This window comes from Anser anser (assembly GCF_964211835.1).
Source record: "Anser anser genome assembly, chromosome: 7".
Classification (NCBI taxonomy): Eukaryota; Metazoa; Chordata; class Aves; order Anseriformes; family Anatidae; genus Anser; species Anser anser.
The window spans coordinates 29,088,492-29,101,006 of record NC_139727.1 but is presented as its reverse complement, the minus strand read 5'-3'; the positions used below and the strand labels follow the sequence as shown (position 1 = coordinate 29,101,006).

The 12,515-nt window shown below is 45.4% G+C and overlaps 2 protein-coding genes across 5 annotated transcripts in view; one reads left to right on the top strand and one right to left on the bottom strand.

Annotated features, from left to right (window-relative positions):
- LOC310902880 (glutathione S-transferase omega-1-like) overlaps positions 1-12,515 on the bottom strand; it is a 60,392-nt gene that overhangs the window by 1,475 nt on the left and 46,402 nt on the right. The window contains exons 4-8 of the mRNA XM_083845105.1: positions 6,931-7,091; positions 6,733-6,841; positions 4,988-5,210; positions 3,590-3,691; positions 1,332-1,438 (exon numbers count right to left, since the gene is read on the bottom strand). Coding sequence (XP_083701231.1) covers positions 1,332-1,438; positions 3,590-3,691; positions 4,988-5,210; positions 6,733-6,841; positions 6,931-6,964 — 575 coding nt within the window. The 5' untranslated portion in view covers positions 6,965-7,091. The remainder of the gene's footprint in view (positions 1-1,331; positions 1,439-3,589; positions 3,692-4,987; positions 5,211-6,732; positions 6,842-6,930; positions 7,092-12,515) is intronic.
- CFAP43 (cilia and flagella associated protein 43) overlaps positions 8,884-12,515 on the top strand; it is a 46,551-nt gene continuing 42,919 nt past the window's right edge. For 3 of the 4 annotated variants that reach the window (XM_083845037.1, XM_083845036.1, XM_083845034.1), the window contains exons 1-2: positions 8,884-9,311; positions 11,992-12,245. In XM_083845037.1, the coding sequence (XP_083701163.1) occupies positions 9,217-9,311; positions 11,992-12,245 (349 nt within the window). In that variant the 5' untranslated portion in view covers positions 8,884-9,216. Of the gene's footprint in view, positions 9,312-11,426; positions 11,581-11,991; positions 12,246-12,515 lie in introns of those variants that run through there. The other variant, XM_083845035.1, reaches the window with a different exon arrangement.

The window sequence follows — 12,515 nt, the reverse complement described above, 5'->3', positions numbered from 1 at the left end:
AAGTCTCAATTCATGCAGGATTCCCTGCATCTTCCTCATTCTTCAAGAATACTTCAGGCAACAGGGTGCCTCTAACTGTACCACACTCATTGTCCTGGTTTGGGCTGGGATAGAGTTAATTTTCTTCCTAGTAGCTGGTATGGTGCTGTGTTTTGGATTGAGGATGACAATAACATTGATAACACACCAATGGTTTACTGTAAGCACTGCTCAGCAACAATTAAGTCAAGGACTTTACAACTTCTCATTACCACCCTGCCAGCGAGGAGGCTGGGGGTGCGCCAGGAGCTGGGAGGGGACACAGCTGGGACAGCTAGCCCAGACCAGCCAAAGGGATATCCCGTACCTTATGCATCATGCTCAGCAATAAAACTGCGGGGAGCTGGCCAGGGGGGGCTGCTGCTGCTCAGGGAGTGGCTGCATACTGGTCATCAGGTGGTTAGCAATTGTGTTGTGTTGTATATTTCTTGTTACTTTTTTTGTTGTTCTTTCTTTCCTTTATTTTTTCCCTCCCCCTTCTCTCTTTGAACAGTCCTGATCTCAGCCCATGTGTTCTTGCACTTTTCATTTTTCTCTGCCATCCCACTGTAAGGGGGGGGGGATGAGTTAGCCAACGGCTGTGTGGTGTTTAGCTGTCTGCCAGGTTAAACCACAACATTCATCTTCTCATTTTAGCACCCACATCCTCATACAAGCTGACTCTTCAGCCCTGTGTTAAACCAGCTATAAATCAGTTCTCCTTTGACACCATTTCCTTATGTTAACCCAATACCATGGCAACTGGAGCTGTTTAAGGATGTGCCAGACCAAGACACGTATGTATAAAAAAATCCAATGCAACAGGGACAGATGACCTACAGCAATGCAACATATGATTTACCTACCTCAAAACAAAATGAGCCTCCTTTATCAGCCCAGAACTTCCAAAGAGGATCAGAAGATTTAATCCCAAGCTTGAGGTTTCAGACCAAGAAATTTGAACCTAGGTGTCCATACCTCTACCCCCTTCAAATAAGGCCCATTTTCATCTATGATGTAGGAACGGAGAGAAAATCCTGCATTTTGATTGCTACTTCTGAATCTGCCAAAGTTATTTGTTAAGAAAACAAATCTGAAAGGTCTGTTTAAAGCCTTTCATTTGCTTTTGTTTTACAGAAGATTCCTTAACAACACATCTCTGCTTTAGGATGCTTTCCCTCACCCCAAAACTGTAACAATGCACTCACTCTCTTCAGCAGCCCCTAAAAGTGGCCCATTGCTGCAGCACGTATGTAAAGAATACTTATGCTGAGGCACTTCAGTACATGCTAAAAGCCAGACAAAGTACTCACTCAGTCAGCTCAAATGCTTCCAGGCGTTCAAACCAGGGCCAGATCATGTAGTCAATCATGGAGACCGAGTCCCCACCATAAAACGTAGTGTTGCGTTTGGACAGAATCTGTGAGGGGCAAGAGAGGACAATTAACCTCAGAGGGAAAATTACCACATCAGGACCCTGCAGTAACAAAAAGCCCAGCTCACAGTGGAATGCAGGCATGCTGAAAGAATCAGATGGGAAATAACGCAGATACAGCACATTTCTCCTACACATGCAATATCTGGGGAGTCAGAGCTGGTCAGTAACACAGTTGTGGTATCAAGTTTAACTATTTCATACACTGTCAGTCCAGCTCTTCTCCAGTGCTGGTTCAAAAACTGCCATAAGTTATTAATCACTAGGGATCTGCAACTTGTGTGTAAATAAAAAGGAATTTAGGTCTTAGAATCTATCAGTTATTTGTTATCTGTAAAAAAGCAATAATGGCAGAGACTAATCAACAACGCATACACACTTCTAGAGCAAAGAAGTCAGCCAAATGTAATATCCAGATAAAGTAGAACATGATTTTGGCAGAGACTCTCTTCCCATGACACTTGAGGGCAGTTAGTGCCAGGACAGCGTTTCTGACATCACATGTGGAACTGGATTTGATTCCAGGTGCAGAGGAACAAGTATGACATTCACATACACCAGAAAGAGACCCCCACAGCTCAGCACAAAAAAACAGAGCCACAAGGAATGTATGAGCCTTTGCAGGAAGTTCTTGAAACATGTCAGAAGCCTAAGTGTAACAAGTGCCACAGTGATCCAAGCTCAGTACACTTTAGCGAACTTCCAGATCTTGGTCTCTTCTTTTAGGAATCTGCCCCCCCTGTTTCCAGACACTTTGGCATTTTTAAGATCGAACTCCAATGGAACTTATACCGTGCCCCTCAGCCCCCATGATCTATCGAGCTTTAGAACAGTCCTTCAGGAAACATCTCATGCTGTTTGAATCACCAGAAGTCTGGCAGAAAATAACCTGACAGTTGTGTTATCTGTAGGTTCCACAGTCCCAGGGACAGGAACACAGCTCCCTCTACTGGATAGCAGCAAACTAAATACAGCAATGTTTGCAAACACTTCCCTCTTGAATTTATCTTGCAATGGGCTGAGTGACATTTGCATGGCTTTGTCCCTTCATCCCATCCTTAGCCAACCTTTTGCTGCAAAATCCTTCAGAGTACAGTAAAATAGAGATACCAAAAGAGCAGCAAGTATTTCACAGCATTAATAAAGCAGGAAGAAGGTTAATTCTTCCTTAAGGTTTAATAGGTTTGTATTTCAGGGAAGTGAAATACTTGGATTCTTGGGAGAAGCTAAGTGTATCAATAGCAGCACTGCTCCAGCATCAGCCTGATCAGACAGACGAGACTACCCTGAGAACAATTTTAGTTCATCAATTCAAGGGGGCAAGGAAACAGAAAGCACGGGACTGTTCAGAGAATTAGGACAAAAGCTATTGGAAGCTTTGCACAGGAAGCAAAACATGCTGGGGGAGGATTGCTTCTTACCTAAGCCAAACAAGCATTAGTTGTGGCTGCTAAAAATGCAGAAGGAATGGGTTTGTGATAAAGACAAGTCTGGCAGCTGCTCAGGCTAGCCAAGAATCCCTGCTGACACTGAATTAGGATTGTGAAGCTCCTTGTACAACAAAGCCACCTGGCACTTGCTGGAGCTCTGCTGCAGATGCACTGCACAGCCAAAGCAGAACACAGCCCACGGCTGGATTTCTGCAAGGGACAGATTACACTCTGCTCCCTCAGCCCACTTGTCCCCTGCCACCAGAAGATACGCAGGCAGAACAAAGATGAACTTTTAAAGGAAGAAGGTTCAGTTTCATCACCAACGTATCTTCAGCAGAGCTACAGCACAGATGCTTTTCAGCAGCCAGAACTCCTCAGCCTTTGCTGCTAGAACATGCTGCAAGGCCTCCTTACATTTAAAGCTGAACAAAGACATCTAAGTTGTCAGCTACAACTCAGAAGTCTCCCCATATCCAACACAGATTTCATCATACAGATGAATTTCAGTTTAGCTACTTGGAATTTGCTCTAATGGTGCTGTTATGCATCCTAGGCTGGGGGGAGTAAATTGAAAGACCATTCATTGCTATAGCTACCAACCGAACGAGAAGAGATCTATCTCCAAATACCAAAGCACGGGTGGAGGGATGTAAGGGGAAACTACGTAACTGCCAACTTGCTCACTATTGTCAAATGCTCTTACCTCTTCAAGTTTGCCTAACTTTTCAGTAACCTCTGCTTTCTGAGCTGTGGTATCCTGTCCATCCTTGACAGCCGCAGCATACTTGAAAAATAGAGGTGTTATCTGTACAAATGAAAGGAGAAAGTTTTTAGTATCACTATTACAATAATACAAGCAAGTCACTCAGAGCTTAGGACATTAAGTTAGATGTTAAGATGTTTTTAAAAAGTCCATTAACAAAAATCTTTTATACTTCACAAAAGGTAAAGGCTTTAAAGGAAGACAAAATACGAATACTAACGGATTTTAGTCCTGTAGTGACAGAACAACGAAAAGAGGAGCATGTTTCCAGCTTGCATGTACTATGAACAAAGTAGCAAGGTATGAACTAATATTCTTTTCCCAGGTACATGCTCCTGAAAACCAAATGCAGCCCAAGATATTCAGGCTTCTAGAGATCTGTACATTTTTTAATTCGGAAATTGCCAGATAAGTTAGTATACAGTACAGAAAAGTTGCCCAGCAGTTAAGCTCAACTATATTTTTAGAAGTTCATATACAAGCATTTTCCTAATATCTTGTCACTCATACAACCAACATTCATAGCACAATTCATTTCTTGCAAGATGGTTCCCTGTAACTCCTTCACAACAAGCCTTTCTGAATAGAAATAATGAGAAACATATTCTTCCCCTGCCCTTTTATCCCCCTTCTTTGTCCACATCTTTTTTTCATAGCATCTTGTATTCCTTCCTCTTCTCTATTGCTTTATATCCAAAACTTCTTTCACTTCCTAGATCCTCCAAAGCACGTGCTTGCACTACCTACATTTAGGGTACAGAGAGGTTATCTGCAGCCAGCCACAGCACCCGCCTCCACCCTGTACTGAGAGCTGAAACCAGGGTGCTTATAGAGGTCCAGTGTCTATGGCCACCTGCAATCTCTTGGCCTTAGTTGTAGGCGCTCTCAGTCAGGCACTCTTCACATTCCACATTCATACAGTGTGTCCTATAGCAACACTCAGATTAAAATACAGCAATTGTCACTGCCTACGTCTCAAGCATTCAGCTAGTTTGGCCTCTATTATAGGCCTCTACTATATTATATATATATATATTATAGGATGCTCAAAATCCTGCCTCTGTCATACACACTTTAACTAGCTTAGCTGTCTTCCTGTATCCATGCCTTCACATTAACACTGGAAGCAATTCAGATGCACAGTCATTTGCATAAGCTAATAGCAAGAGACTCAAAATTTCTCAGGTTAAATTTAAATGCCATTTATTTGGCTTCCCTATACATGAGACCCCTCAAGAGATGAAAGCAGCATGAGTTGTTAGTTAGTTAGCATTAGCATCTGGAGATTTGGAAGCTCTAGTAAAGTAAGGAACACAATCTACCCTAATCACACAGTACCTTTGAGAAGCGTTCCAGGAGCATCTTCTGAAAGGCTCGCTCATATGGGTCCGAAGGCAACAGCTTCTTCCCTGGAAACGCTTCATCCAAATAGTCGCAAGTGATTGGGGACTCATAGATAAGCTGGCCCTTGCGGGTCTCCAGAATAGGAACCAGCCCATAGGGGTTCTTCTCAAAGAGCCAGTCAGGTTTGTTCTTCAGATTGATGTTAATTACTTCATAGCTAAAAGAGTAAAGGAAACAAAACCCAAACATGTTCAGCCCCACTGCAGTCTACTCCATACCACGGTGAAATGCAGTCAACAGCTACAGTAGTCAAGAGGCTGAATCCTCATTCTCCTGGTCTCCCCGGCCTTCCTTGAAACCCTTTCCAGGACTAACCATTCGACACTCAGAAATACTGCCAGGGAGCACTTCCCTTCACCAGAGAAAACCAGAGCTGACTTACAATGATTTGTTTATTAACTTAATAAGACACACAAACAGTCTGTGAGCACAGAGCAGCAGGCCTTCTAGTCATGCTAAAAACAAAGGTCAAGCTTGGCATATAGCACACTTACCGCATGTAAGTTCAGGAACATTCCGAGAAGGAAGCACTTAATTGTATTTAAGCCACACTGCAATTAAGAGCTTCAGCAGAACTTTAATCTGACTTTGCACAAAAGTGCAAGTCTTCCCTGCCTGTGATAAGCCTTCTACCTTACATAGAAAAGGAATGCAAAGCAAAGGCAAAATAGATATTCATTAAAAAAAAAAAAGACACAGGAAATTTGTCTACTAACAAAGCATAAGTTACATTCCAGCATGACCCCCAGAAAACCCATACAAGGTTTGCTAAATGCTGCTGAACCTTCAAAACAACCAAAAGTTACCAGAAGGTAGCAATAAAAACCCTCCAAACCACTACACTAAAACACACCTCCCAGCCCTCATATCAGTCCAAAGACACTAAATAAAGACAGAATTACACTGACATGGACATTTTAATGCATCTACTTTTATTGGGGGGGTGAAAGACACAGACAACACCAACACACACCACCTTGGCATCAGAGGAGAACTGAGGGGTTAGCAGTTGCTATGCTCCCAGCCCAGCGCTGGTTATTGAACTTGGGACAGTCTTGGGACTTGCTGGGGACCAGCAGGTGAAGAACCCCATTACTCTGATACTGTGAGCTGAGGGAAGCATTACTCAGCATTTGGAAACATGTAAATGACTTGGCTATCTTGAAATACGAAAACACAACAAGTACTGGCTTCTATAAACTTATTACAACACAAGAATAAGAATACTTTATAAGATAGTACTCTTCCTTCGTTAAAAATGTCATTCGCTTACTCCTACGTTTCACTAATTGGCAGCATAAAGGAACACTGAAGACTTGTATCTCCTTGAATTTTTGCTGCACCTTACACCAAAAAGAAACATACACCGAGGCTCTCCTTACGCTTACTCAAAGCAGGTTTAAGTGCTATTACTGCAAACTTTTAGGAAGAAAACAAATCAACTTCCGGGTTTGTTTGCTTGTTTTCCTTCGGATTTACTTCAGGCCTTTACATTACTGACCTCACACCCAGCCTAAGTACCTCCCACTTCAGAACAGCCTCTCCCTCCCCACCAAACATACTTTCACACCAAGAAACGCAAGCTTTATCACAAAACCGCCCCCGTTTTCCCTCAGTTACCGCGGGGATATTCAGCCAGGAGTTATTGAGGGCACCCAGGCAGGACGGGGGAGCCTCACCTGATGCCCTTGGCTCTGAGGACGAGGCGAGTCCGCTGGGCGAAGGGGCAGAAGCGCATGCTGTACAGCCGGATCAGCCCCTCGGGCACCGCTCCGGGGGCCGTGCTACCTGAAGAGGAGAGAAGAGGCCCCACCGTTACACCACCGCTCGCCCCCCTCCGGTGTCCGCAGCCCCGGCCCCCCGGGGCCGCTGCTTACCCTTGCCCAGGCTCCGAGAGTGCTCGCCCGCCATGTCGAGTGCTGAGCGCCGCCCGGCCACTGAGGACTGCCTCGCGGGGCGGATCCTGCCTCAGTTCGCTGCCCTCGCCCCCTTTTTACACTGACTGAGTGCTGACTTGTAATCTCTGGCCGCCAATCGCCTGTGGAAATGGAAAATCTAAGGGAAAATTGCAGCGGTGGGAAGGGCACGGGTGTTTCACTCAGCCCTCACGCCCTCCTCCTCCGGGACCTCCTGCAGCTGCGCTGCTTATCGCCCTTCAAACCGAATCCCAGACCACCTTGAAAATAATGAGGGTTTCTCTCTCCTGTAGCCATAATACTTCATGATGGAAACCTAAGGGAAGGGGACAGATCGCCTAGCCGATGAGGGGGTATGCTGAAGGCTAGGTTTAATTTAATTGTTACCTTGCAAATACAAAAAGGATTCGTGCTTGCTTCTGCAAGGATGAACAGTGGTGGCATCAGCACACACAGAGCACACAACAGAATCACAGAGAAGATCCCCCCGTTTAGTTGAGGTGAGAGCACCAGGGACTTCCCCATACCAGCTTTCCTTGGGGGTACAATAGCGGAAATAAAGGAGCTTTCCACTTCACATATTTCAGTGTCCAAGTTGACCTGTGGTCCCAACCATGAAATGCCCCTTCCAGGGCTCCCCACATTTCCACCCAGCCTTCAAGTCAGAGCTCTAAGTTGCATGGAAACGGTGCGTTTGTGGGCACATGTCCTGGCCACGGACATGTCTCCGCCAAACCTGTCAGTGCTAATAGAGATCTGGAGCTTTCTGAGAGTCACCAGGGGATCCATGCTTATACAATGGGGGAAGTTTTGCCTGCTGTTGACTTTCAGTTTGTTTTTGTCACTGTAGCTGGGCCTCAGGCATCCTGTCACAAAGACCAGTATTTTTCTGGGGAGATCCTTCCTGCTGGCAAACACTGAGATGGCCACCAGTAAAGTCACCACAAACCTGACACCATAATGCACTCAAATACAACATGAATTTTTGTCAAGTCATTAATTACATAATCAAACAGCAATAAGCAGTTTAACAGTAGAAGGGAGTGGTAATTCATTGCACAAGCCTGCCATGCCCTGGGCAAACAGAACCCATATGTAAGACATCCTTTCTAACAAGATAATTCCTCCCACCCTTCGAACAACTGTGTCAGAGGACATTCCTTGTTCTGCTGACAGCCTACTGTTAGGACAGTTTCAGCAAGATCTGGGTAAAAAAAAAAAAATCGAAGTTTATTTTAGTGGTTAAGACCATGGACAGTCTGCTACCTCAGAACCCGGAGACAGGCACACACAAATCCAAGGTACAGTCGCAACGTTACAGACCTGCGTGCTGCAATAAATAGCCCCTCAGGGACACAACAGAGCCAGTGCCTGAGAACAGCAAGATCTTCTTACCACAGGGAAAAAATTCCTCATCGTGTTTTGGTTTTGTGCAGCATGGATCACAGACAGTGACAAGAAGCATGGTACAGGCTCATGTGGCAGTCAGTAGAGCTGTGAGTGGGTAGCACTGTATGGGAGCTGCACACTGCTACAGTACGGAGAGGTAAGGACTACAGTGAGAAACTGTGAGCAACACCCCTTTAAGGATGAGAAGAATGAGGTATTACTGTTAGTTCTGCTTTTAAAGTACTTGGGGATTCTTACTGTGCTAATGCCAAAAACCATAGATGTGCAAATCCTAGAATCACTAAGGTTGGAACAGACCTCCAAAATGATCTGGTCCAACCATCCCCCTACCACCAATGTCACCCACTAAACCATGCCCCTAAGCACCACGTCCAGCCTTTCCTTGAACCCCCCCAGGGACGGTGCCTCCACCCCCTCCCTGGGCAACCCGTCCCAATGCTGACCCCCCCCAGAAGCAGCACCGCAGCCGTACTCCCTCCTTTCCCCAGGGGCCACCTTCTCTTCAGCTGCCTCTGAGGCTTCACCCCAAGAACTGCCTGGGGTGCAGGGCCTCCAGAATAAAGAAACAGGGTGACAGAGGACAGGCGCGGCCGCACCGCTAAGGAAAAGCCCAAACACCACTGAAACAGGAGGAAAACACAAACAACCCCCCGGGCAGGCTCCGCACTGCCCACCTAACAGCAGCACCGAGCCCCTCACCCTCCTAGCCCTTTAACTACCGAGCCTATTGCCCCCAGCAGCCGCCTGCTTTAACCCCGCGGGCAGCCCGCCCCAGCTAATCGCAGCGGCCCTTCGGGTCGCTAGGAGACGGCGTCCCGGGCCGGCGGGGCGGGCGGCATGGCGGCGGGCGGCACGGCGGCGGGCGACGAGCGGGCCCCGGCGGGCGGCCGCGGCCCCGGCCCCTCGGCCCCGAAGGCGGCGCTGGACGTGAGGTGGGGGCGGCCGGGCCAACCCCCTGCGGGCCCCTGCCCGCCCTGCGGGCCGTGCCCCTGCCCTGTGCCCTCTCCCCTCAAGGCGTGACTCGGCTACGGCTTGTTCTTACTTATATTTTTCTTATTTTTCTTAATTTTCTTAATACCTGGCCTCGTGAGCCCGTGCAGTTTGGTGCTGATCGTGGCTGCGTCCCTCTCCTGTTTTACCCTGACCGCCCCAGAATCTGGGATGTACTTGGTTGTTCGTACCTCTTGCGCCCCACCATCATCTCCTGCTATGGCTCTTAATTTCCCTGGAATTTTAAGTCCTGCCTTTCTCCCTCACCATCTTGACCTTGGCTGAGCCTTTCACAGCAGTTTAGACTGTTTAGATATTTTTTCCATGTAATGGAAGAGATGCTTAAGCTTTCTAATCCAATGCAAGTATTTTAGCTGTTTCATCAACCCCCGTGGCGTGTATGGGACAGCTCCCCAGCTAGAGGTGCACAGCTCTTTAGTGGACAGAAATCTACTTACTATCTTATTAACTTATTAAAAGGAGATTCAAGCATCAACCTGAAACATTCTCATACTTGCAGAGTAAAAAAAAAAAGGCGCCATCCAAAGTATGTCACTGCTATGCAGAGTGGGTCCCTTGTGCAAACTGGTTTTACGTGGTAGAGCCGTGACCCAGTTTTTTTGCTTTGTGGAAAAAAAAAATAGCATTATTAAATGAAAGCATTATGCAATGCAATGGAGAAAAAAAAGTGCCCTTTTAAATGTTGAAGCACAGTCCATTTCCATAAAACAGAAACGTTTAAAGTTTGCCTTTCCTTTATGCATTCTAGGTTAGCGTTAGCAGAATTGGTATGTATATCGATATTAGAAGAAAGTGACAACGTTATTTTGCAGTGGGAAGGGGGAATACTATGTTCTGTGTCTTCAGAAAACACAGAACCTTGACAAAACTAACGGTTACATATAAAGCTCTGTTTTGAATGAACTATGAACAAGCATTTTGCAATGACAAAATACACTTTGAATGCTCAGTAACTCTGAGTACTTTGTTCCACCTACATTTCAGCAGCCAGCAAAGTTTGTCACTGAAGTGCTTCTGACACTCTGTGTTTATACGGAGCTGGAGACAAAGCATGGAGAACGTGTGGGGGAGCCACGGCTAGTTCCGTGACCCACAAGTACTGCATCGGTCATAGCTGATGTCAGATCAGTCTGAATCCTTTTCCTTGTAAACCCTTATCGATTGCATAAGGATACATTGTGCAGTCAGCCCGTTAATTTATCCCTGCACACACATTTTCTAGAATCTTTTTGCAGAGGTAAAACAAAAGTTGAAACTACTTCATTTCCACGGACTCAGATCTAGTGCTGGAGAGAAGCATCGAGCTGGTCCTGTGACCACGTTCGTAAAGGTCTGCTTGTGTGCCGTGGCAGGTCGTATGGTTAGCGCTCATGTGAAAGGGCCGGAAAAGCACTCATCAGCTGACATGTGTGGGCTCTGTTCCCATGACAGTCAGTTCATTTGCAAGAATACATGGTCAGTGCATTCTCACTCCTCTCTGGCTGTGCTTATTCATCTGGTGTGTAGCAGAAGAGGCTGAGTAGAAACTGCTGAGAAAGGATGACAAACGTTACTGCTGGGCATAAATACCTTAAGACTAATCATTAAAGAATGTCCCTAATTATGGAAGCCCTGAGGCTATAATATAATTTAATAGAGTACAGAAGATCAGCAGTTGAACTGATCTTAAGACACGTTCATGAAAGAAGTATAAAAATGCTGCTTGCAATTGTAGAGGGCAAAGATCTCTTCCAGCCCACTGCTATGTGGGAGAGGATAAAAGACGGAAAGGGCTTGAATAGAAACTAGAAGGGGCAGTGCTGACAGTAGTGTTGGACACAGGGTGCTGGTACGCTGCCAAAATGGTGATACCATGGTACTGCCAGGCTCAGCTGCAGCTCAGACATCTTCACTTAGTGGTAAATGCAAGTCCCTTTGATAAGGGGGTGCTGATGTTGGTCCACGCCCTTTCTCAAAGATAAAAGCCATCTGCAGGTGGTTACAGTCTTGTTGGTATGTTGCAAGTTCTAAAGGTGACTCAGCTTCAGTAATTTATTTCAGTCCCTGAAGTTTTACCGTGTTAAAGTACTGGTGTCTTTAAAGCAAGACAGTCCCTTTAGTTAACTTCATACAAAGACAAGACAAGCTGTGCCTTTTTCTTTTTCTTTGCTATTTTACAGCAACCAGATGAACTATGAAATTTTACAAAAGGTTAAGTAAACATAATCGAGTCCCTAGTATGGATCGTACTTGTGTAATTATTTCAGAATTAAGGTGTACTCTTTTATTATGACCTGTGAGTATGAAAACAAAGCCTGTGAACTGGCTAACTTTATTGTTAATGAAAAGTGAAATATAAGCATCTCTCCAAGTTCTTGTGTCAGTCCTTTGTGCTCCATCATGGTAAGATTACCCCTGTGTTTTTGGAAACGTTGATCTAGTGATTCATGGTACTAGAGGCTGAAATTCTTGTGTTTTTGCAAGTTTGGTATGAGGATGAATCTAACAAATCCAAAGCATCAGACCAGCATATGTTTAAGCTGTTAAATTCCCTTTTTCACAGTATTTTGAGAAACGCGTGTCTGTGAGTATTGTTTTAACACAGAGTTGTTCTTTCTTAAGTTGGGTTCAGGGATTCTCGAAAAAGAACTTCGGCTTTATCAACAATCAGACTGTCTGCTACCCTTGTGGCAATTACATCCTCTTCCTGGACATTAAAACAAAGAAGACGACAGCGCTGCAGTGTCCGACCGGCCAGGTGGGAGCCTTCGCAGTGAACGCGAGCAGCGAAGTGCTGGCCTTTTCAGACCGGAAGCTGAATCCCCTCATATATATCTACAGCTTTCCAGAACTGAACAAACTGACAGAATTAAAAGGTACCGGTGTGGTAATGTTCCCTGTTGCTATTCCATTAAAACGATCTTTTAAGCAGCCGGTTTCTGAAGGGTGGTTGTTGGTTTTTTTTTTTTGAAACACTAGAGAAACGGTGTGACAGGAAACTTTCTAACGACAAGAATCGCCGAAAGGATCATAAAGAACTTGCCATTGCACTACTTTCAGTGAGACTCAAGCTAGAGAGGAATAGGACAATATAAAATTTAACTGTTAGAAAGGGAAAACAAAAGGAATGAAATGGAATTCATTAC